General features: G+C 37.4%; 1 protein-coding gene across 1 annotated transcript in view; it reads right to left on the minus strand.

Moving 5' to 3' along the window:
- Nucleotides 1-11,942, minus strand: part of ZNF385D (zinc finger protein 385D) — a 741,991-nt gene extending 730,049 nt beyond the window's left edge. Inside the window, exon 1 of the mRNA XM_081073229.1 lies at nucleotides 11,642-11,942. Within this exon, the coding sequence (XP_080929355.1) occupies nucleotides 11,642-11,747 (106 nt within the window). The 5' untranslated portion in view covers nucleotides 11,748-11,942. The remainder of the gene's footprint in view (nucleotides 1-11,641) is intronic.
- Nucleotides 11,943-25,915: the final 13,973 nt, after the last annotated feature.

Raw genomic sequence — 25,915 nt, forward strand, 5'->3', positions numbered from 1 at the left:
TTAAAAGCAATGATCTCTTACTTTAAAATGTGTGCCTGGTAATTTTATTCTTATAGACCAAACTACTTTTATAATTGTACACAAAAGTATGCCGAGCTACCCTCAAACTAACCTCTCAATGATTTCCAAACTGCTTTAGTTTGTAGACACACATTACACTCCCATTATACACACAGCCATATTCATAGAATCAGTACCACAGTTCCAGTTTCAGACACGATAAGTATGGCATGGTGCTTGGCAATATCCTAAAGGATGTACTTCACTATGGTCTCTATACATATTATGACAGTCAACCAAATTTCAATAATTTATTACCACCATCACTTATTAGACTCTATTTATTGAAACCTCAGTAAGAGCCAACTTCCAGGAACCATTGCTGTTTATTTTAATGACAAAGCAATAACATGAAGTCTTCAAAATTAATTCAAAATGGAATGAATACCAATGTCCCTGTGTGAAAAGGGACATTGGCATTCATTCCATTTTGAATTAATGGGCTACAGGGAGTGTGAGAAGCACGTTGTGTTGGCATACGTTGTCTCACTCTGTGTCCCTCTGTTCACCTCATTTAACCATTAAAAACAAAGAAATAACACTTCAACCTTAATGTTTGGCTCTCTTTTAGTGGGAATTAATGAAATAAAAATGAGTAACTGTGTATTCCTATGAGACACTAATAATTAGGGTGATCATTCAGTTGGCACATTTCTGTTTTCTCCAGGTTATAAAAATTGAGAGCCTTCTAATGCTATTTGATTATGCTGCCCCTCTAGAGATCACTAGCTATTATTACTTTAAACGTTTTATTATTCTGAAACACACAATGTCAATTATTAAAATATTCCAATTGATTTATAAGGATAAGAAAAAAATCACAGCACTTTGCTGCTCAAAACAAAACTAGTTGATGTTGCATCACAAACACATTTGGGAAAGTAGTTAAGTTGTTAGTTTTCAAATAATCAAAGGGATAAGGTAAAAACAAATTCATTGAATAACACAGAATTTCCAAACTCAGCTAACGGCCAAGATGATTCATTGTTCTGATGTGGCAAGACCAAATGAAAAGCCAACAACTGGGAAAGTACAAAAATGCAGAGACTGGAAACTTTTCACTTGGGCATGGAAAGCAAGTAATTTGCTGTAATCGGAATGTAATAGGCAGCATTTATAGGAAGATGCCCTTTGGAGCATCAAATTACCCTAATCTATTTAGAGTCTTATTAATGATTCTGACAATTTTCCTTAAGGACCACATCAAGGTACAGAAAAATACTGCTAAAGTCACTAGCATTTGCATAAAATTAGTTTATCTTCACATCAAATCTGAGTATGGTTATAAAGCCTATATTAGAGTATATTTTGGAGTAATTTTCAAATTAATGTTTCATTAGTGCTCCCTTAATACTGTCATTTATTGATTATTCTCATCTCTATTTCATTCATATGTGATCACTGTCCCCTGTTAAATCACTCCAATGTATGACAAACTTAACAGAAGCTATTTCCCTGTGTACATGGAAAGAAAAAGGAGAAACCATTCAGGATAGCACAGAGAACATCAGGCTTTGACAGACATGGTTACTTCATGATTCAATTTTGCCACCTACCAATTACTTGGCTTTGCAAAATCACTTATCCTCCCTTAGTTTTGTTCCCTTGTCTTAAAAAAAGAAATGTAAGTGTAGGTAAAAGTAATACCTACCCACCAAATTTGTGGGAAGAAACAAATGAGAAATTATAGGTCATTTTTTTTTTCAATTCTGTGAAACACTATTTCAATAAAATATTTTAGGATGTGCATTAAGAGGAAAAGATGAAAACAATTTTGCTTTAAGTGGACACAGAAATTTTAATCTCACTATTTGTAAATGGAAACATTTTCTATCCTGAATATTATTTAGTTTTTTCTCAAATTTTCTTATGCATGATAAAAAAATCCTTATTAGGAAAACTTTTATTCTGCTTAAAGATGATACCTTAAGAAAAGAATTTTTTCTTTCACTTGCTCGGAGTCTGAGGGCTCCTTTTCAACTTTTTAAATTTTAAATTAAGAAGACATCTTCTAATTTACGATCTAAAAGGAGAAAACATATTTTATATTTCCAGTATCATCTCTTCAGGTTAACTTATTCTGGTTACTCTACTTATGAATAGTCAAAGAAGGCTACATTGTCATCAGACATAATTTATGATTAATAAATAATTAAGAATTATGCCAGAAATCAAAAAAGAATTTTTACAAATACAAAGTGCTCACCAAAATCCATAGGAACTGAAAATGGTATATTGAAAGCAGTTTCCTAAGATCAAATTCTTCTTCATGAGATGATAAAAAACTTTACTCAACCTACTAAAAAACATCAATTAATCAGTAATTGGACTGTATCTACTTTATTCAAGAGAGAACAAAAGTTATTCTGATAGATTATTACACTGTTTTTAAGGGAATTTTCATAGTATCTTTAGATTCTGATAGCTATTTTGCTTGAGTTTCTACAAAATCTATGTCTACCACATAGCAGAATTTCATTATTTATTCACTGGACAATTGTTTTGGATGCCTAGTTGTTCAAGGCAAGGACAAACATTGCAAGAGGTTGAAAGATTAGAAAACACAGTCTCTTTCATAATGGGATTATATCTATTATAATCTAGATGATTGATGCTCAGGGAGACCTGTGAAGAACTGAAATATCAAGGGAAATCCAAGTTAGGTCACTTTACCCTACATATTAATTCTTAAGGCAAATATGGATTTGCCCACTGTTCCCGTCTCAGAGATACCGCTACCATTCCTGAAAGGTATCCATTTTCCCAGGTTCCTCAAAGAGTCAAGCTGACTCCAACTTTTAACTCGTCACAGAAATATCAGCACTCAGAATTTGTCAAAATAAGTAGGTTCAAACTCAGTGCCATGGCCAAAAATGTCATTAAAGGGAGTAAAATGTATGAAGTACTGTCTAAGGGTACATAACCCTCCCATCCTTCTAGAAACTTTGAAATGTTTGACATTAAGTCAGACCGGTAGGCATCCCAGTAAGTAAACTGCTCTTTACTGTGTAAGAAAGATTCCTATCCAAGTCTCTGTTACATTAACAAGGATATAGCTCACTGCACCATTCAGTTCCCTCTTCATGAAGACTCATGGGAAAAATTGTCTCCAATCTCAGTACTAGGAATGGTCTTTTTTCTTTGACCAATAGAGTTCTGATTGTACAGACTTCTATGGGTCTGATGGTTGTTTAAAACCTTAGGGCCAAATTTATGGACCAAGTTCTTTGAGTGGATATACCCTTAGAATGTAGTTTGGAGTATGTCATTACTTATCATTCCTACTCTTAAGGAAATTTGTCTTTGTCATGTGCTTCTCAATGATTTTTTTTAAATTTGTTTGTAGTATAATTCAAACATAGAGAAGTGCATAAATCACACATACAACTTGATGAATTTTTACAAGTCAACAGATCCACGTAATTAACACCCAAATAAGGAAACAGAATATTTTCAGCACCTTGCCTCCTCCCTTACCAATAACTATTATCTATTCATAAGTCAGCTTTGCTTAATTTTGAACTTTATATAAATGGAGTCATGCTTTTTGGGCTTTCTAGCCTTTGTTGGTCAACAATTCATTTGTGAGATTATTCATATTTTAGTCTATAAAGGTAGTTTATTCTTTTTCATTCTAGTTCCTTATTTCTCATTTAATTTAGCAATATTTTACATTATTTTTAAAACATCTTAAATCAATTACCAAAAAAAGGTAAAGAAGAAGCAATGATTTCTTAGATGTGACACCAAAGACACAGGCAACAACAACAAAATAGACAAATTGGACTTTCTTAAAATTTTTAATATTTCTACATCAAAAGACACCCTCAACAGAGTAAAAAGGTAACCCACAGAATGGGAAATATTTGCAAATTTCAAAGCTATTAGGGATTAAGATCCAGAATATATAGAGAACTCCTAATACTCAAAATAAATAGATAAATAAATAAATAAGTAAATAAATCCCAATTGAAAAATGGGCAAAGGAGTTGAACAGACATTTCTTCAAAGAAGATATAAACAAAGAGTCAATAAGCACATGAAAAGATATTCAACACACTAATTACTAGGGAAATGCAAAACAAAACTACAGTGAGATACTACCTCACACCCATTAGGTTTGGCTTCTGTAAAAGAAAGAGAGAGAGACAGAAAGGAAGGAAGGAAAGAAGGAAGGAAGGAAAGAGAGGAGAGGAGAGGAGAGGAGAGGAGAGGAGAGGAGAGGAGAGAAGGGAAGGGAAAGAGAGAGAGAGAGAGAGAGAGAGAGAAGGGAGGGAGGGAGGGAGGGAAGGAAGGAAGGAAGGAAGGAAGGAAGGAAGGAAGGAAGGAAGGAAGGAAGGAAGGAAAAAAGAAAAATAGATAGAAGGGGGTGGGGGTTTAGAAGGAGAGGGGGAGAGAGGGAGAGAAAGACAGGGAGAGAGAGAGAGAGAGAAAGAGAGAGAGAGAGAAGAAAATGACTGTTGGTGTGGATTGAAGAAATTGGGAATATAAAATGGTACAGCCATGAGGAAAACCTTACAGGGGTTCCTCAAAATTTAAAAATAGAATGACCATATGATGCAGCAATTTCACTTCTTGGTATATTCCAAAAGGATTGAAAGCAGCCTCGAAGAGATTTTTGTATACCCATGTTTGTGGCAGCATTACTCACAATGTGGTAAAATATGGAAGCAACCAAAATGTCCATTGATAGGTAAATGAATAAGCAAAATGTAGTATATACATGCAATGAAATTTCTTTCCTTAAAAGGAAGGAAATTCAGACGTATGCTACAACTGGATTAACCTTGAGGATATTATGCTAAGTGAAATAAACCAATCAACAAAAGACAAACATTGATGATGAAACCACTTGTATGGTTTTTGACTAGATAGTCAAAAATCATAGAAACAAAAAATAGAATGGCGGTTGCTGGGGGGGCAGGGAGGAGGTGAATGGGGAGTTATTGTTTAACAGGTATAGAGTTTTAGTTTTGAAATAAGAAAAGACATCTGGACATGGATGGTGGTGATGGTTGCACAACTACATGAATGTATGTAACGCCAGTGAACTATGCACTTAAAAATGGTTAAGATGGTAAATTTTATGTTAGGAGTATTTTACTACAATTAAAATGTTGGGGGGGGGGGAGTCAAGAATAAACAATTAAATAAAGTGACTGTTCACTACGGCCAAAAACTCAAATAATGCCTTTTAGAAAAATATGAAAAATAAACAACAACTTCAAAGAAAGGTTCTTAACTTTTCGGTTAACCCAAAAGTCCACTGAACAAGAAGATCTCATTAGTTGATATTTCTAATTAATTATGTCATTTACATGATGTGGTTTATCTTTCTGAAAATGTATCTTTATTTATTTTGTTAAATTTGTTCCTAATTCTTCATTTTTTTTCAGGGCATATCTAGTACAACCAGAAGGAATAGAGTTCAAAAGCTGTCCCTTTCCAGCTGTGTATATGTACATTACTTGGCTCAGTTCCTTATCTCTAAAGTGAATTAAGAGTAAGATTTTGCTCCTAAAATTTTAAGGTTAAGCATAAAGAACCAACTATAGTCAATAAGACTACTCGTTAAAAGGTAGTAGTAGTCTAGGGTAGCACTATGACCTTGGATTATCAGGGTAGGCCCTAAATGCAAGCACAAATACCCTTGTAAGAGAAAAGCAGAAGGAAAGTAGACTCTGAGGAGAAGACAATGAATGGGAAGGCAAAGCCAAAGATTGGAGGGATGTGACCACAAACCAGGGAATGCCAACAACCACCAGGAGCTGCAAGAGGCAGCCTACAGATTCTCCCCTAGAGACTGAGGGAGCACCACCTCGCTGATACCATGATTTCAGCCCAGGGATACTTATTCCAGACTCCTGACCTCCAGAACTGTGGGCGAATCCATTTCTGTTATTTGAAGCCACCACGTCTTTGATCATTTGGCTCAGTAGCCACAGGAAACTCATACATGATGATAATTAAAAGTAGCTCACATCTACAACATATTCACTTTGTACTGGACACTATTTAAAGCACTTTTCAGACATTATCTTATTAAGCCTTCAATCATTCTAAGAGATAGGTCATTTATCATCACCATTTTTTATGGATGAGGACACTAAATCAAAGAGATGTACAATAAGCTTACTAAATTGTCACTACTTATAAGGCACAGAGCAAGGATTCAAACTCAGGCATTTTTTAGTTCACACTCTTAAATCTACATCATGTTAAGTGCCTATTTGTTCCTATGACTTTAATGTCAAATTTTACTATGAATGTAAAATCAGAATCACCTGAGAACGCAACCCAGTATCTACAGCCTTTATTCTTTAAATTCTACGTATCTGGATAGATTTAGTACACCAAGACTAACTCCTAGAAGTTGTTCTCAGCAAATGGAGTTTTAAAATCCAGATTTTTCAGGATTCCTTCTGGAGTTTCATGTGTATTCCTATGTCTACGTAAAACTAAAGACACTATAGACATTTCATTAATGTTCCTTTCGTTTCAGTTAAGAGTGGATGAGAGATTGCTAAAAGAAAAAGAAATCTCTAATTATTTTAATAATACATTATAAAATAGCAAATAACTCTTTAAATATGAAAACAGAACCCATGACAATATCACAAAGACCTAAACAAAGAACATTTCACCCCATGTCGTGAAAAACCCTTAGGAAAATCCTCAAATGGACCTTCCTAACGCTGCACTGTAGTAGTATTTTTTCTTTTTATGGGGACAGATAGGTCTAATGGGTAATTAAGATATGCTAAGATTAGTACTGTTTGCTGGAAGATGGGCTACATAAATACTTGGAAAGAAAATACAAATTCACTTTTACTGCAAATTTCTCACTTAAAAGACCTGTTTAAGAATGCTACATGCTTGCTTGTCTTCATAGATATAATTCCATAAATAGATTACGGAGAACTACCCCTCTGTGTTCTGAATAGGCAAAAAAAAATTAAACACACATTTGGATGACACAATAGGCAAAGTAATAAAGTCATTAAATGGTCTAGACGTCCCTATCCTATCCCAGAACTGTGTTCTAATATTCTCTACACATTCACTAGTAGGTTAGGGATAAAATATTCTTTTAAACCCATCCTTAATCTGGGCAAAATACTAAAAGTTGTACAGAATTTTCTGGATATTATTAAAATCATATTTAAAATGGGATCAAGATTTTGTAAAGAATTTTGATTCATCTCTGCCTCTCCATATCCTTAAACTTCTCACTTTGTAATTGAAAAAAAAAAAAGAAGTTAAGGCTGGGCTATTCCAGAAAGGAGAGTTATTGCTAATTTTAGCAGTCCCTAAAAGGCACAAATGAATAATTTTTTATTTTATTTTATTGGGGCAGGGGAACAGGACTTTATTGGGGAACAGTGTGTACTTCCAGGCCTTTTTTTCCAAGTCAAGTTGTTGTCCTTTCAATCTTAGTTGTGGAGGGTGTCATTCAGCTTCAAGTTGTTGTCCTTTCAGTCTTAGCTGTGGAGGGTGCAGCTCAGTTCCAGGTCCAGTTGCCATTTTCTCGTTGCAGGGGGCACAGCCCACCATCTCTTGCGGGAGTCGAATCGACAACCTTGTGGTTGAGAGGACGTGCTCCAACCAACCAAGCCATCCAGGAGCTCAGTGGCAGCTCAGCTCAAGGTGCCATGTTCAATCTTAGTCGCAGGGGGCGGAGACCACCGTCCCTTAGGAGACTCGAGGAATTTAACTGGCAACCTTGTGGTTGAGAGCCCACTGGCCCATGTAGGAATTGAACTGGCAGCCTTCGGAGTTAGGAGCGTGAAGCTCAAACCACCTGAGCCACCATGCCGGCCCTGAATAAATTTTTAATGTACTGAAATTTTAAAAGTGATCTCTAATGTGTTATCTACTTGTTCAAAAGATTAATTTCACTAACAGATTTTAACTGTGTACTCTATTTGAGCTGATCTAGGTTCCTAAGAGGCTATTTAAGTGCTTCCTTGATTTTCAATACATAGGCTTTAATTTTTTCAAACTCTCACTTTGGAAATTTTGTCAAAAAAGTAAGAATTGTTACCCACACTGAGTTCTGAGCTCTTGAAACACTCAAGATTACAAATCCTTCTCCAATATTAGTTTCTTCAGTCTGTGATATAAATGTGACTCAGATGTCCAATTTAAATCACTTTCAAAGATCTGGTTGTTCAAATCTCCAAATAATATCAAATAAACTACTAGTCTAGTTGTGCAAATATGGAACATAGGAAATTTGTAAAACACAGTAGAACATATGTTTGTGATGTGATGATAAGGTTAATCCATTTACAAGACTCCTGATGTCTTAAAATATTTGGCAATTCAAAAATTCAAGTTCATAATTACTTTGATATTTTACTACCACGGTTAAATATGTTAGCCACCATAACAATCTAATTATCCACTTCCAAAAAACAAATAAAACCTCTAGGTGAGTTATTACTATGCTATTTTTACACTCTTTTGCTAAACCCTTACATATTCAGAAATATCTTGTTTCTCTTAAGTAAGCAAAGTGATTTTTTTATGACTTCAACTATATCAAGAGAAGAAACAAAAACTTCTATTTCATACAATGCTAGGATACTACTAGAAAACACAATTTAACCCTAAAACAAAAGAGAGATTATGGTAATGAACTTCGGTTTAAAGGAACAGAGAAATGTAGTTTTATTTGAAAATAATAAGATAGCATGCAATTGCATTGAAACATAGTAAAATATCTTTAACTTCTCCAAATATCTCTATATTTCCCAATCTGCTCTCACATACTAGATATTAATATCAATAGTGTCCTAATGAATTTATGTACTTTTATTTGATAATTCCATTCATGTGCAGGCAAATCATATCTGGGACTGAAAATACTGTATCACTAATCCCCAAACAAGCAAAATTCCAGCTTGTGAAAAAATATGACAAATGCATTTTATTTGCTGTTCTTGCTCTTAGTTTTAAAAAATTCAAATTTTAGACAGACACTAATATAACTTATCTGAAGAACTCATGAGTAATGGATTTATAAAGTTAGAGATTACAAGAAAAAAAAAGAGATGTGTACTCAGCTGCATGTACTTTGCAATAAGAAATGCAATATCTTAATTAAACTTCAAATAAAATAAGTACTAAATGAGACATGAATCTTTTAGCCTGAGTTGTTATTATAGATGAAACTGTTTTCTTAAGTAGCAAAACAGTTTTTATTATTGAACTTTTGATGCACCTAGTAAATAGCAAATCCCAGCAGGGTGTGTAATTGTCTTGAAAATGTTGAAAATAAAAAGTAAATTTTGAAACATGCTTCTAGCATCTCTTAATAGAAATCCAACATTTTCTTAGGACCTGAGCATTAATTATAAGCTGGCTGAAATATAAGAATGTTTAGGTAGACCTCAGGATAACTCTATAGAATCATAAAAATGTGAGGTTAGCACCAGATATATTTGATGTCATAAATCACACACTGTTAAGAGAATGGCTGTAATATAGTACTATTGATTTACAGCAAAGGGTCTCAAGGAGGGAACACTGTCAGGGGAACACCAAGACCTCAGCATTTAGCCCTTTTCTAGAGCCAGCAGGCCGAATACTATAAACACCACACAATTTTCATTTGAATTCAAGTCTTGAGTTCCACATTTCTGTTACATTAATCATTTGAAATTGTTGTGGATGAATCAATCTATGATATTATCATCACTGTACTAATTTTTCATGGGACTTAGAACTTAGGGAGGTCATCCTTCCACTTTTCAAATGGAGCTCCAAAAGGTTGTGCAGTGTTTGTGTAGTTGTGAAACCGACTTTGGAGTTCAGTCGTCCTGGTTTCCAAAACACTAACTGTGGAACTTTTCCAAATTTGACATCTCTAAGGCTACGTCTTCCTCATGAACAAAATGGAGACGGTAAAGATGCTGTCTTCTTGGGGTTGTTATGAATTTGCAGGGGCTGTAAAGCCCTTAACACGTTTCTTGGTGTGCAATGAATGGAAAACAAATATTAGATAGTAGTACTAGTGGTAGTAGTGGTAGTAGTATTAAATGACCCAAAAAGTCCTTTAGTCACTTTGCAATAGAGCAAAATAATCCAAAATTCCTAACTTTTGCCTTAGGGGCTTTTCTCCTAACACAGAGAGCGTCAAACACTTCATTTACTTCAATCGAAGATAACATTAACTCAAGATATTTGCCCATTCCCCCAGTCTATACGTAAGCTCCATGAATAAAGTTAATTTCTGAGGATCACCTGGAACGAAATGCAAAGAAATTGCAGCAAACCCCAGACACAGTGTGCTGCATCAATCTACATAATTTGAAACGACCCACATTTGCCTTTCATGCTTAGTGACCAGAGTATATAGTGACTGAATGACCCAGGACAGGGCAGGGGTGGTGTGAAAACCCAAAGGGAGACACATGTTTCCAGTTGACTTCAGGGAACGTGGTGTACCATAATTGAGTGGACATGTGAAAGGCATATTCAACAGACCAATAGGAAATACTCTCACAAGAAGAGAGAGACATTTCCCCTATCACATCCCCAGAAAACGCCACAGGAAAGTCATAGATGAGCGTCATCTCTAGGGTTAAACCTACAGAAGGTAGGGTAGTTTTCAAAGTCAGTTCAGGGTTCCAGAATTTAGAGCCGCTCAAACACCTAGGAACAGCACATCACATGTTGTTATTTTAGCTACAGCTCAGGATAAAGCAGACATAAAGACAGCCACCAGAAACACGTGACGCTACAAGTCTGAATTGTAAGGAGGACCGACAGGGAATGGGGCATTTCACAAGGGGTGACACCATATTAGGGACAGTGGGTTTCCTCTGACCTCAATAAAAGTTCTCCCAAAATGCAAGAAGTCACAAGGTGCACAGACCCTGTGCTCTCTCTTCTAATTGGGTCTCTGGCCCTGGAAGGTAATCGGATTCATGGGGCACTGGTTCACCGGTAGCCTCCCCAATACAAACTAAATATCAACGTGATACTCCTGGAGGGAGACTTCTATAGCTCAATAGCTTCTCACAGTGCCCTCAAATTGTGTCTATCCCAAAGAGAGACCAATAATAATAATAATAATAATAATAATAATAACAATAATAATAATAATAGAAGAAAATAGGAAGACAATCACAAAGCTGGCCCGCTGTGCTTTCTGACCCCAAAACTTCGCCAGGTTTCCCAGGAAGGAGTGCATCCACACACACCCAATGGGAGACAGGCAGCCTGGCGTCCATCCGAGGTGGCCCAGCCCTAGACACCAGCCAGAGCCCGGCTGACCCTGTCGCCCCCACTGCACCTTGGTCCTCCGCAGCGCACAGGGTCCCGAGACCCTCAAGCTCTGCACTCTCCACTGCAGCCCCAGTAACCTCACATGTCTTCTTGGCACCAAGCAGCAGGGGCAAGGGTGCTGCGGGATGGTGTGGGGTATGAGTGGGGGGATGGTCCTGGAGCCAGACAGTACAAATGCCCATTTCGCGCGCCCCGAATCCCGCAGGAGCACGACGCCGGAGCGGTACCCAGCCCCGCAGCCAACTCCACCGCCCGAGCCGAGACACCTATTTTGCGCTCAACTTACCCGGGCCAGGCTGAGCTCTCGGTGCCCCCAGTAGCTTTTCTCTCCTTCCTCCCCCCGAGCCCTTCATCCTCCGGCTGGCTGCCGCCCGGCGCCCTGGCCCCGGCATCCGGGAGGAGCAGCAGCCCAGGCCGGCAGTCCCTGAGGGCGCCCGGCTGCCCACCCGCGGCTCCGGCGGCGGCGGTCCGGCCAGGCGCGAGCCTCCGTGGGAGCGGAGAGCGGTCCCCGAAGCTCCGCGGAGCTGTTCCTCCGGAGCCACAGGAGGTGGCAGTCCGCGCCTCCGCCTCCGCACGAGTCCCGCACCCGCGGCAGCCGCAGGTGCACCCGGCGGGGGAGAGGTGCGGGCGGCACGGAGGGAGGGGCCCGGCCCAGGGGCTCCCCGACAGAGGGAGAGGGCCGGCTGAGAAGGAGGAAGGAAAGCGGGAGGCGCGGAACTAGCTTTACTGGAGTGAGCGCGTCGTGGGTGTTCTGAGGCAACGCGAGGAGAAGTGCACCAGAAACTAGAGATATTGGAGATGAGCTCGAGTGAGCTGCTCCAGGGGGCTCAGGAAAGGGGCTTCGCTTTGTGCTTAGGTCCTTCACTCACCTCGTTTGGGTACTGTTAGCTGACAAAGCCCCCTCCATCTCTCTCTCTTTCCTTTGTCTTTCTTTCTTTCTGTCTTTCTTTCTTTCTTTCTTTCTTTCTTTCTTTCTTTCTTTCTTTCTTTCTTTCTTTCTTTCTTTCCTTTCTTTCTTTCTTCTCTCTCTCTCTCTCTCTCTCTCTCTCTCTCTCTCTCTCTCTCTCTCTCTCTCTCTCTCTCTACACACACACACACACACACACACACACACACACACGCTCATTACAATACTCTGGGGATGAAAAATATACCTGAATCTAGAATTTAGAGGAGTGATTTTCACACTTTACGGGCACAGGAAATCACCTCATGATGGTGTTGAAGTTCAGATTCTGGTCTAATAGATTTGGAGTGGGGCCCGATGTTCTGCAGTTCTAATAATGCAGCAGATGCCACTAATCCAAGGACCACGTTTTGAGTTGCAAAACACTAACGAACAAAATAAACCTGTTTTCTAATATCAGCTTTGCCACTAACTACTTATTGGAAGATCTTAAGTAACAAATAGTTAAGGCAGTTTTTCATGGGGTTTCAAGAAGCTATGGAGGCCAAATAAATTATAAACATAAATACAGTACAAAAGGATAAAATACCCTACAGACACAAGGCTATCATTACCGCCATTAATTACTACTATTGATGAAAGCATCATGAATACAAATGCTCATGAAAGTGCAGAGAGATATTGGTAATTTGCCACTCTATATGTTCTCAAGAAAAGCTCTAAAAATCAACAGTGACGACCCCACAAACACAGAAAGAAAATTCTAAGTAGCATCCTCTAAGGGGCAGTCTATTCTTCCTCTGAGACAGTTGTTGACTTCCACTGAGGTGCAATACTGTTCAAGTGTGGACTATTATCAAGTAGTTAAGTAGTTAAATTGCTTATCAAATTAATAGCTAAAGCAAACAAAGAAAAGCAAATGCCAAGAACAAAGTAATAAAAAGAAACATACCCAATGCACCAAAAGATATGTTGTATCTCAACTTACCATGACTATATTAGCTTAGTTTGATTCTCTCTCTCTCTCTCTCTCTCTCTCTCTCTCTCTCTCTCTCTCTCTCTCTCTCTCCCTCTCCCCCTTCATGCTTTCACCTGGACTTAAACTCTCATATCAACATTTCAATTCTGCAAGTGTTAATAAGCTTTTACCATGGTATAGGCCTTTCCTGGAAGTGAACAGAATCTGATATAGTTCCTGCTTTGAAAGAGCAATTTGAAAATTTACGAATTAAAAGCATTTTAGGCAGCCTCTGGTGCCAGAAGAAAAAAATCAAATACATTACCTCAAAGAGTTCAAAAGGCAGTGAGGTCTGGAGAGATTTCATGGAAGGGAGATCATTTGAGATAATCCTTAAAATGTGATCCGATTCTATCAGGCAGAGGTAAAAAGCAGGGACATTTAAGATGAAAGAGTGAAGACAGAAAAAACGGAGTAGTGGACCCTTTTGCCCAGAATAGTGCATGGACAAAGACAGAAGAAATGGCTTGCAATTTGGCAGGGGCTATGATTGCTATCCTGAGCAGTTTTTACTTTACTTCAGCAGTTTATACTTTCACTTCATATAACAGGTTAATAGGGTGTCCTAGAACCAGAAAGTAATGGAGCTGTAGAAAGCTCTTAGGAGGCAGTGGAAACCATATGTAAGGGATCATGAGGGTAGGAACAATAATAGTTGTGGGAAATGAAACATAAAGATGATTAAAAGGAGATATTGCTGAGACATAATTAACAGTATATAACATTTATGTGGAGGAGAGGGATTTGTTCAATATAGCTCTAAGATTTTGTGCCTGGAGGGCTAGAAAAATGGTGACACCATTAAGAATTGAGAAGACGGGAACTTATAGTTGTTTGGTTTTATCTTTATGTTTCTTTGGGAAAAGCTATCAAATAATAAGTTCTCTTTGGACATTTTCAGTCAGGGGTTTAAGGGAGATATAAGGGTGCGAATGTTCACACAGTTAGAAATTCAAGCTTTGCTCTGAGGAAACGGGTTCTAGGTTAGAGCTTGTGTTTGCTCTCATGATTGAGAATCCTGAACATGTATGTGAAGTTAAAAGGTTGGGAGAATGTGAGGTTAATGAGGAAAAATGGAAAAGGAAAAGTGCTTAGGACAGAAGCTTGGAGCTCTGTGACCTCCCTGTTCCTCAGTATCATGATCGATAAAACATGAATATTACCTTCTGCATAAAGCCATTGTGAGGATTAAGTGAGACAGAGTACTGTGTTCTCACTCATATTTTTTGCATTAACCTATAGAGTCTGAGAGGATGGGAACATATATCATTTTCACTGTTGTAGCCCCAACACCTAACTTAGTGTTTGGTTCATAGTAGATTTTAAAATATTCACTGGGTGAAATTAATAACTTGAGAGAAAGAAGGAGAGACACAAAAGCATAACCAAAAAGATGGGAAGAGATGCCTAAATGGCTTCCGTTATTTCAATGTCATAGAAACCAAATCAGGAAAAAGTTTTGTTACAAAGATGAACATTGGTACCAGATGGGACCAAGAGACTAAAAGGGAAACATTAATATACATTGGGAAAGCTTTTGGTTTTGTTTTGGAGAAGGATCTGGTTTGAAAGTTAATTGATTATATACAAGAGAATATAATTGCACTAGAAAAATATCACTTTTATGAGTGGCAAAAGAATTGACAGAAGAATGTTAGGTTATTCTTTAAAGAAATTTGACAGTGAACTGAATATAAAAAAAGAGACTGGGTGTAGAGGGCTGGTAGCAGAATTGCAGAAGGTTGTTTCACTTAAGTCCAAACATACCTTATTGATAGGGTTAGGGGCCAAAAGTGTAGGAGAGAAGTTCCAGGCAAGAAAGGGAGAATTGATTGAGCAATATCTGAAAAAAGAAAACTAGTGAACCAATAGTGTAAATAATCAATCTTAGCAGAGAAAAGGGTCACCTGTTCCTTGGAAGCAAAAACTAGGGAGTAGAAATAAGAAAAAGTACTGAAATTCTAAAGTAGAATGGCATGAAGTGAAAAGGCTCACGTTATCTTACCTCTGTATCTCCAGGAAAAGAGAGATGAGACCTTCTAGTGATATCTTGTAAGAAACGACAAATAGTATTGTGAGCTAGATAAATGTGGAGATTATGTAGAGGAAGTTTTAACAGAGATATCGTAGCGAATCCATAACAGAAGGGAAGAAAGTTCACCCCTCAAGTGACCCAACCAGGTGAGAACCTGCCTAAAACATGCAGATTTATTATCATAAAGACAATCAGCATTTTTATTTGTTACTCGCCCAGCAGTATTCAAAGACCTAGGTGCAGAAACAAAGAGTGCCAGCATGGTTTAACCAAGTTTAGTCATCAACAAAGTAGAAGATCAAACAAGTGAGGAATTTCATGAAGTAGGACTTCAGGGGATGAAGTCTCAAATTTATAAAAAACAGTCACAGAGATGGAAAGTATAGCACAGGGAATGTAGTCAGTAATAGCGTAATATGGTATCAGATGGGTACTAGACTTATCGGGATGATAATTTCCTAAGTTATATAAATGTCTAATCACTATATTGCACATCATCCCTTGTAAATCATTTAACACAATGCCTGGTACATAGTAAGTACTAAATACATGGTAACTAGTGTTCACAGTTGGTGGTCAATTCATGATATGACAGTTGAAGATAAAATCCAAGCTGAAAAGGAAATAAACATGAAGGTGAGTGATGAACAGGGACTGTTGGGAGAGACAGAGAATTCAAAGGTCATAAAAATGAAGCTCATATTGAGAGTGTGAAGGGAGTTATGGGAAAGATTCAATGTCAGGAGGTTTTGACCAGGGAGAGAATTCAAGAGTTCAGAATCTTGAAGATCAATTTATATTTAGCCTAACACTTTGTAAAAGGGTGATGCATAATAAAATGCCAAGGCCATAAAAATAAAATCAGATCATAGAAAGAGAAAACTGGGTCAAGGGAGAACAGCAGACCTGTCAAAAGAGTGGGTCAACACCACTGATGTGACTGAACACAGAGCCAGGATCTCGGCTTTGGAAGCCACTGAAAAGCAATAGTTAGGTGACGTTATATAACTGTCAGCGTCTGAAGCAAAGATTTGTAAATCCCAGTCTCTCCTGCTGGAAAAAATTTTCCTACTCTCCAACTCAGAAGAAAATCTCACTCCCGGTGCATTAAGTAACTTGGAATTCACATGGCTTCTTTAAGTAGGAAACTTCAACATAAATCAGGGCACAGTATTACAACAGAATGAATAAAAAGCACACCTGGGAGGGGTTAAGAAGATGTGCCCCAGATATTTAGCCTTCTAGAGAGTCAACTTTACCAACTTATAGGCCTCCATTTTCTGGACACCTGAATATTGTCAAAAGCTGTGGTAGGTGCTTTATGCATATATGAGCTGTCTAATCTTAGTAAGATCCCTCTTCCAAGGTGAAAAAACAGGCTGGAAGAGATTAAGGAATTTCCCAGAGATGTTATCTGATTAGCTCCAATCTCTGATTATAAAACATAGATTTCCACTATAAAGCATTGCCTCTAAAAAAATGAATCAATAAATGTGGGCAGTCCACATTTTGTCTTAGGTTGGGTTCTCTAGGAAGCAGAATCTGGAGACATGAAAATTTGTGTGCAGGAAGTTTATTGAGAGAGCCCCTGAGACCAAGAGCTATGAAAGAGTAAAGGAAGCAGGATAGGGTAAAGGGAGAAGTTGAACTTCTATGCAATCTCAACAAAGATCTCAGCCAATCCCACAGGAGCTCTCAGCTAAATCAGCCCTTCAAGATTATCCTGAACTCATATGGTTCTTGACTTTTTATGTCTGACTTATTTCACTTAGCATTGTAATCTCAAGATCCATCGATGTTGTCGCAAATGGCACTATTTCATCTTTTCTTATGGAGCAATAGTATTCCATTGTATATATATATACCACATCTGTGATATGTAGTATGTAAAACTGAAAACAACAAAGGAACAAGACAAACAAATGAAGAAACAAAAACTCAAAGACAGAGACAATAGTTTAGCAGTTACCAGAGTTTAGCACTTACCAGAGGGTAAGGGGGGAGAGGGGTGGTAGATGAGTGTAAAAGGGATCAAATATATGGTGATGGAAGGAGAACTGACTCTGGGTGGTGAACACACAACATGATATATAGATGATGTATTACAGAATTGTACACTTGAAACCTATGTAACTTTACTAACAATTGTCACCCCAATAAACTTTAATTAAATATATATGTGTGTATATATATATATATATATATATATATATATATATATATATATATCCTGAACTGAGGATGGAGAACTAGGTCTTTTTACCCGTGTGTGAATCAGTCATTCTTAATAATCAGAGTTTAGTTCACAGAGAAGCTTATAGAACTAAACTGTTCAAATGTTTTTATATTTTATCATCACTGCTTTATAGCAACCCAAAGAAGACTATTATGTATATAGCAATTATTTTAATAAACATTATTATTTGCAATCCCTATGATGGGTACTTTGGGGGAATTCAAATGTACTTAAATCACATGCTTGATGTCATGTAACTTAAATTTAGAAGTAAAATAAACTATACAAAAGTAAATTGCCTGTAAAACGGATAAAATAATAATATCTACCTCATAGGGAGATTGAGGATTTAAAAAAACTGCCATGAAATAAATATTATAAAGGTTTTTGGGCTTTTTTTTTTCTAACAACAATAGATGGTAATGAAAGTTTTTGTGAAATAAAAATGACAAAGTACAAACAAGTATGTAATAAGTTCAGGGTAAGAAGTTCTCTCTTTATCTGAGAAAATTTAATGAAGGAGAAGGAATTTAGTTGAGTCTTCAAGAATGGAAAAACAATGGTGAGGATAATAGGTAAGCCATAGATAACAAATAGGATGAATAAATGTGTAGGACATGAAGGCTCTAAATTTTTTTGATAGCCAGCTAATGGACTAGCTTGTCAAGAATAGAGGTGAATGGATGGGGAAACTGCTGATGACTGCCAGTTTCTGGTGAATTATCATGGCTTTATTTAGAAGAAAATGAAGAGTTAAAATTGTAAGAAAATTAGAAATATGAACAAACTGATGTTAGATGAAAACCTGTGCACAATTGAAAGTGAAAGAAATTAAAAGCAGAACATCTCTGTTTCTTGTTCCTGACTAATGCTAACGTTTCTCTCTGGAGGATGTTCTCTCTAAGGTAATAGTTCTTAAAGTGTGGTCACTGGACCAACAGCATCAGCATCACCCGGGGACTTATTAGAAATCCAGATTCCCTGGCTCCACCCTTTACTTACTGAAGCAGAAACTCTGGGTGTGGGGCCCAGCAATCTTTGTTTTAATAAGCCCTCCAGGTGATCCTGATACACGCTCAAATTTGAGAATCATGGTTATATTGTTTCTATAATACATTTTTCTCCTGGAGCAAATATCTTCTGGAATATTCTGGAATATCCTGCAACAATTTTCTTCTCTCTCTAACTCTCTAGACAGTATGATTGCTGTCTACTAACATCTTTTCCAGACTGTCTCTGACCAAATGACTCAGCACTGAACTATGCTATTGCTAATATATGGATCAGATTGTTTTAAAACAATTTTTCAGAATAAATCTTTAATACAAAGTTTCTTCTGTTTGTCTTGGATGTAGTACACCTCAACATCAATGTGCCTAATTTACAAGAAGACACCAGGAAAATTCCTGAGGAAAAAAATATCTTAGAGTACCAGAAAGAGGCCACTGATTAATATATATTTTCCATGATTAAAAAAAGCAAACAAAAAAAATTCAAAAGCTCTTTGCCATTACTAGTAAAACTCTGGAATGACTAATGAAAATTTATATAAAACTATAGCAAAAACAACAAGAACAACAATAACAACAACAATGTTTCAACATAACTAGAGCTTGGATTTTGAGGAAGGGACTATGGTTGACAGAAAATAATACGTGTTAAATGAAAAAGATCAATAATGGCTAAATGCAGAACATCTTTGTGAGTTTCTGGGCAGGCAGGATCTTTTTTGATCAGTGGATGGCAATCACATGTTTGTGATGAAGTGAAAAGGAGGGAACTTATATTGAAGGAGATCATCAAGAGGACATGCCCACCTGTTGACCCCCTAGCAGGACTCCGGCAATCGGAGGCCACCTGACCCCTCCTCTGTCCTTGGAATGTACATTCTGCCCTTTCCTGCACTAGTAGCCACTTCAAGGACACAACATTGAGAGTACTGTTGACGCCTTCTGGACCGTATCAATGACTGAATCCAGTTAAGGTCTCTAGAGAAACTCAAGACTCTGGTGGGCTGATGCAGAGATCTACTGGTCTTGCAGCTACTAAGACGAAACTTATAAGTACATCCCCTTGCTTGTTAAAACTGCCACCTACCAATCTTGAGTGGCCTGCCTCTGTCTTTAGGCTCCCCTTGACTTCTGTGTATGGGTAGCCAGTTTCAGATTTCACTCTAGAGAACACCCCAGGCTGCAAACAAACAACTTAGCACTTGGTATATCCAAGTATGTGAGGGGGATGCTTTGACCTGCACATAGAAGCCTCATACAGTGGTGAGAAATTCACTGCACATTTTGCAGACACACACAAAAAAATCACATACAAGCACAATGTGTTACATATATAATCCATTCATGCTTCAAAATATTTTTATTTTGCAACTCAAATATGAATCTCTCCCAAAAGGACTGTATTGATTACTATTTAGCTATACAAATTAACAAAGACTGAAATTTGTCTTAAATATGTAAACATAAATTATGTGTATTACAGCTTGCTCATCTAGCTGTCTTCCCAAGGAGATTTATGGAAATTTGCATTTTTTGGATTTTTAAGAACAGTGCTATATTGGATGTCTAGAAGCAATAATATGGTAACCCATAAATCCTACCTTATCTCAAAGTCTGTGTGTCTCTTTCAGCAACATTTCCTCCTACTGACTCCTCTTTTGCTGACAGTGGTATCCCCATTCTGTCAGACTTAAAAATCTCAAAGCCATTGTTAATCACTTTTTGTCTTCCATTGTAACCTCCAGCCAAGTGGCTTTCCACTTCTCTATTGGTCTCAGATTTTTTCTACTTCTCCCTCATAGTTAGAATACCCTGATTCAGGCTCTCCTTTAGATTAATTGCCTGGGTTAATTTATAAGTCTTTACTAACCGAGTTCCCAGCCCTAAATCTTGATTTTCCTCAAACTGAAGTACATCGGTGTCAGCTAAATCGGCCCAAATCATTCTTTCCACCATGTTACTGCCAGTGCTCCATGTCACATGCCTCACCACTGCCTGTAGATGATAGTCAAACCTCAGCTCAGCATTCAAAGCTCCATATTCTCATCACAACCTGCCACTCCTATCCTTCCACCCATGACTCCCCTAGAGCCAAATGGTTGTCTCCTTGTAACTCAGGTATGCTTTTCAAAGCTGTTCCTCCCACCTGGAAAGTTCAGTCCTCTTTTCCACCTAATGAAATTCAGCTCATCTTTCAGAACCAGGTTAAAAACATCAGGCAGGTATATAGGAAAGGAAGGAAGAAAGAAAGGGGGAGGAGGAGGTAGAGAAAGAAGAGAAAGAGAGAAGAAAAATAGAAGGAAAGAAAATCAACACAGAGGGAAATGAAGGCAGAATATTAACGCTTATTTGCCCCCCGAAAGGCAGGTGCCATCACTCCTATCTCTAATATGAGGAAATTAAACATCAGAGAAGCAAACAAGTTGCCTGAGCTCACAGTTAAATATTAGCAGAGCAAAGGCTGAAACCAGATCTTTGTCTGGTACAGTGTTTTCAAACTTGAGTGTGAAAGGGATGGTGAAAACACAGATTACTGGGCCTCAGCCTCAGAGTTTCTGAAAACAAAAGTCCGGGGTAAGGCCTGAGAATTTGCATTTCTAACACATTTCTAGCTGATGTGATGCTCCAGATCTAGAGATCACAATTTGAGAATGACTGGCCTACCAGCCCCTCCACTATCTTCCCTGTTAAATGACACCTCGTAGTCACTCCATGATTATTTGTTGAAAAGATAAATATCTATGAAACCCACAGTTTCTGAGGGCTTTCCTAGTCACCCCAGTTGGCAGAGACAGCTCTCATCTCTGAAACCCTCTAACTCACATCATCTATATCAGTCTGTCTACACTTACCACTGTCCTACGACAGGTTTCCCAGAAGCACACCTTGAGTCGAAGACTTGTGTGGAAATGATTTATTAAGGGAATTCTCCAGGAGAAATGAGTAATAGAGTGGTAGAAGAAGGAAAAAGGAAGAATTGTGGTGTTTTAATTAAGATGTTTTTTTCTGTAAATAACAAATTCTACTTGAAAAGCAAAAGAATCATGGAATTGCCATTCCAGTTAGCCAAAAATCCTAAAGTAGAAAAGCTCCAGAGTTGTTTAACACAACAACTTCACCAAGTCATTCTATTTCATTTCCGCCTTTCTGTCCAACCATTTATAGTTTATTGGCAAACTTCCTTCATGGAATCACAATGGGTGCAGAAGTTCAAGGCATCCCATCCTCATAAATCAAAACTAAAGATCAAAAAGGGATCATTAGACCCCCTGTGCATTGCCTTTTTAAGAGCAAAGACATTTTTCAAAGAAGCTCCCCAGGTTTCTTTTGTGTCTCATTGGGCAGGAGCTGGTTATATATCTAACACCATTTGCCTGCAAGGTAGAGAGTCACCCAATTCATTTGGGAAAGGAGAGGATGCCAGGAAAAAAGAAAAAGAAAAGAAAAAAAGTTCTTGGTGGCATGAAAGAGGGGAATAGGAAACCAATACCATGTGCTCTAAGTAGACAATGTATCCTGGATTAATCAAGATACATAGCAAGGAATACCCATACTAAAAGAAAGATTTTTGCCCTACATTAAAAAAATAATAATAATTGGTGAATGAATGTACATTCATTTCCATTAAGTCAAAAATAAAACTGTTTAAGTTATGTATGCCCTGTTTTACCTGACTTTTACTGGCCTACTGATCCTGATCACGCCACATAAAAGTTTCTAATACACCTAATGTACTTCATTGCATATTTTTAGAGTGTGCAGCACAGTCCCATATATAGTATGTAGTCAGTAGGTATTAACAGTGTTGATTTTACATATTTGGTACAACAGGAACTCAATCAGTGCCTATTGATTTATCACAGAAGGGGAATGTTACATATGACTGCTAAGTGGCTCTTCCCTTCCTGGATAATCACATCTAGCGCCAAGCAAATGTCTCTTCTTCCAATGTTAAAGATTTTTTGCCTTTAAGATTATTATTTCTATTAAAACTTTGAAAGCTAACAGTGGCAAAAAAAAAAAAAATTGCCAAACGTTCACCAAGTCATCTACCTTCCCTCCTGGGAACATGGACAAACTACTTTTCCCACTCTTCTGGCATCGAGAAGCCTTATGATTAGTTTTGCCTAAGAAAATGTCAACAGAAAACAATGGCCCCAAGTCTTGGCCCCAAGTATCTCTTGGGATTTTTGCTCAAACATCTGTTCACACATTCTCTCATCCCTTGTTATCTATCTATTTGAAGCAAAGGAACAATGGAGGACTCCAAGTTCCAAGGATCTGACAGAGTCATCATCCTGTAGGAATGTGCTCTTTTGTATTAATTTCATGAGATGGTGCGGTCATTAGAGTAGTTAGCACCTACATATACAGAATAATAAAATAGGAGTGGTTAGAGCTATAATTATGAAGTGCAGGATACTGGTTTTTAAGCATATCTCTCACTTTTCTGAAAATTTGTCTTCCCCCCTCCCCCAATTTTTTAATATCTTACTGTATTTCACTCCAAACACTGAAAAACATGTATGTTGCTATGCTGTGGAAAGAATCCATCTGATATTTGCAGCCACTCTAAATTGTAAAGAACTTACTTTGGTTGCACTCTTTCATGTTCATTTGCATTTTAAACAGCCTACAGAAGGACCACCATGATTGCACCTAGAAAATTAATCACTAATTGTTGAAAATCAATAATCAGAAGGAGAAATAATATTACAATGAAAAGTACACCATACAGGCAATAGTCTACTTCAATTAGAACTCCAGCCCTGAATAGAAATTAAGTTTATATTTTAATTTTTTTCTAAAATAAATACCAAAAAAAGAAAGATGTCTTTCTGTGCAAGGTTCTTAATACATATTTATTTACAGTACGCTGACTAAAATTCTTTAAAACTGGAAAGTTTTTATTGTATTTATTCCTATATCTAATGAATTTTAAAATATTTAAAATGGAGAAAGATAATTAAGGAAAAGATTGCATACAATTTAATTGCACAAATGAACAATATTTACTAACTATGTAATGAACTCAGAAGTGCTCTAATTATATTCAGAAATGTTTATACCACTGTTTATTTTAAACTGTAAGCAATTCCAGGGCAAGAACTTATACTTTATTGTATACATGTTGTGTGATATCATGTCAAATTCCTATTAGGATTAATTCTTTCCTTTTGAAATAGATGGCAAAATTTACACATGTGGTGAGGTTGAAATTCATATCACACAATTAATATGTTTAAAAAACAAACACAAAAAATTAGCTCCTCTACTTCTCTGAAATCCAGCAACTTCCTGTTGAGTCCACATCTCCGCTGATGGGATGTGGGGGGAGACAGGCAGAATAGAAGAGGAAGGAAACTTATATTTATAATCAAAATTAATTCATTCTCTTCAAGTTTCAAATAATCTCTGCTGAGTAAATATTCAGTAAACTCAAAGTTCCATTTTTTTTAAGGTTTTTTCTCTCTCTAAATTTCTCCCTGCTCTACATTCCTTCCCAAATGGCATCTGTCTCCCAGGGAAAGTGATATTTTCATGGCTCTGTGGGAGATGAGTAACTAGGGGTACTGAGTCTCCCTGCCCTGAAGTTGATGAAAAATGCTATCCTTCTTCTAGATAGAGGTAGCCTCATGCCAGGTTGCCAGGCTGGGATTTCAGTCTCCACCTGTCACCTAAATTTGCACCTTTGTGCAAATTTACAATGCTATTCCGAAATCTTGAATCTCTCTAATAAATTAAAAACTCCCTTTTAAAAAGATGTCCTGAGAGATAATTTTCAAACAGCCAGTTGCTATTCATGCTTTTTGAGAGGCAATTTATGACCATAAAGTATTATGAAACAGTAGAACTATTTTATTTTTATATTGTTTTGCAAAGGGAGAAGATGGAAATGATAAATGTTAATTACAAACATTTGTCTGATGTGTTGTGCACTGAATTGGGGGTTAAAATTTCTAGATCTGATATTGCTCTGTGTTACTCTCAACCTTCTTTAGATCCATTATTTAAACAAGTGGACCTTAGTTTTTCACCAAAATGGGTGATAATGTGTCTGTTTCCTGTATTGACTATGCTAATACATTTCAAAACTCTTTGGAAATAGTCAAATGCGATACAGATGGAAAACACTCTGTCTTCCATCTTTCTGTGCCATCTCCTATCTAGATTGTCAATTCCTTGGGGCCAGTGGCAACATCTCACCCTTCCATGAATCCTCACATACTCTTCACATAATAAAATTTCACTAAATGTCCCATAGACTGATGATTGATTTGCCAAAGAGCAACTCAGGTAACTATGCTAGCTGGTATGGGAGTGAGTATAGATTGTCTGATAAAGGAACTCTCTACAGTGGAGAAGAGTTTTAGAAATCTCTTTTTTGAATGTTGATGAAACACTTTCAGAGAACAATTCAAAATAAAATAAAGTGAGGTTTACTTATATTGATTAAAGAAGGTTATCATCTGCAAAGAAAAAAAAGTCAGATCAGCAATGGTTGAAACCTGGAGTTCTCAAAGTATGCTACTACTACCATCACATCAGTGTCACCGTGAACCTGATAGAAATGCAAACTATCAAGCTCCTTTCCAGACCTACAGAATCATAAATTCTTGAGTTAGGGTCCAGTAATCGGTATCGTAACAAGCCCTACAGGTAATTCTGATGCATGGTAAAGTTTGAGAATCACTAGCTTCAATGACAGACACAGTTATTATCTGACCTATAAGAAGATCGGGATAATTGGTTGCAAGTACTGGTTCTGCTGTTGAATGTGGTCAGTAAGCCTTAGGCTCTTGTTGATTATTCCACCCCTGCGGCCTTAGCTGGCTGACTTTTTGCCCTCAAAGTCATAATTTCAAGGTTGCAATATGGCTGCTTTAGCCCCAGTAATCATGTTCTCACTCTAGACAGGAAGAAAGGTCATAAAAGGAGAAGGGACAATGCCAATAGGGAAGATCACTTTTATTAGGAAACTAAGTGCTTTCCCAGAAACTCTGCAGCTGAACTCTCCTGACATCTCATTAGCAAGAACTGAATCTCACGATTACCCTTTGCTGCTTTTCAAACTTTATTTTGGAGGCAGGTAATGGAGAAGAGAGTTAAGAATAGGTATTTAGTTAGCTAGCCAACAGTGTCCTCAAATAAATGGAGGATTATAACATAAACCCAACAATTTAGAAGATTTAGCCTAGAAATGAGAAAACATATGGAAAATGAGATATCTGTCTTTAAATAGTGTATTTGAAAGGCTGCCATGTGGAATAAAGTCCAATGTTATATGAAACTCCATGAGCCAGAAACAATAGATGAAAGTTAGAGATCACAGATGTTGGCTCAATAAGAAAGA

The sequence above is a fragment of the Rhinolophus hipposideros genome, assembly GCF_964194185.1.
Source record: "Rhinolophus hipposideros genome assembly, chromosome: 14".
Classification (NCBI taxonomy): domain Eukaryota; kingdom Metazoa; phylum Chordata; class Mammalia; order Chiroptera; family Rhinolophidae; genus Rhinolophus; species Rhinolophus hipposideros.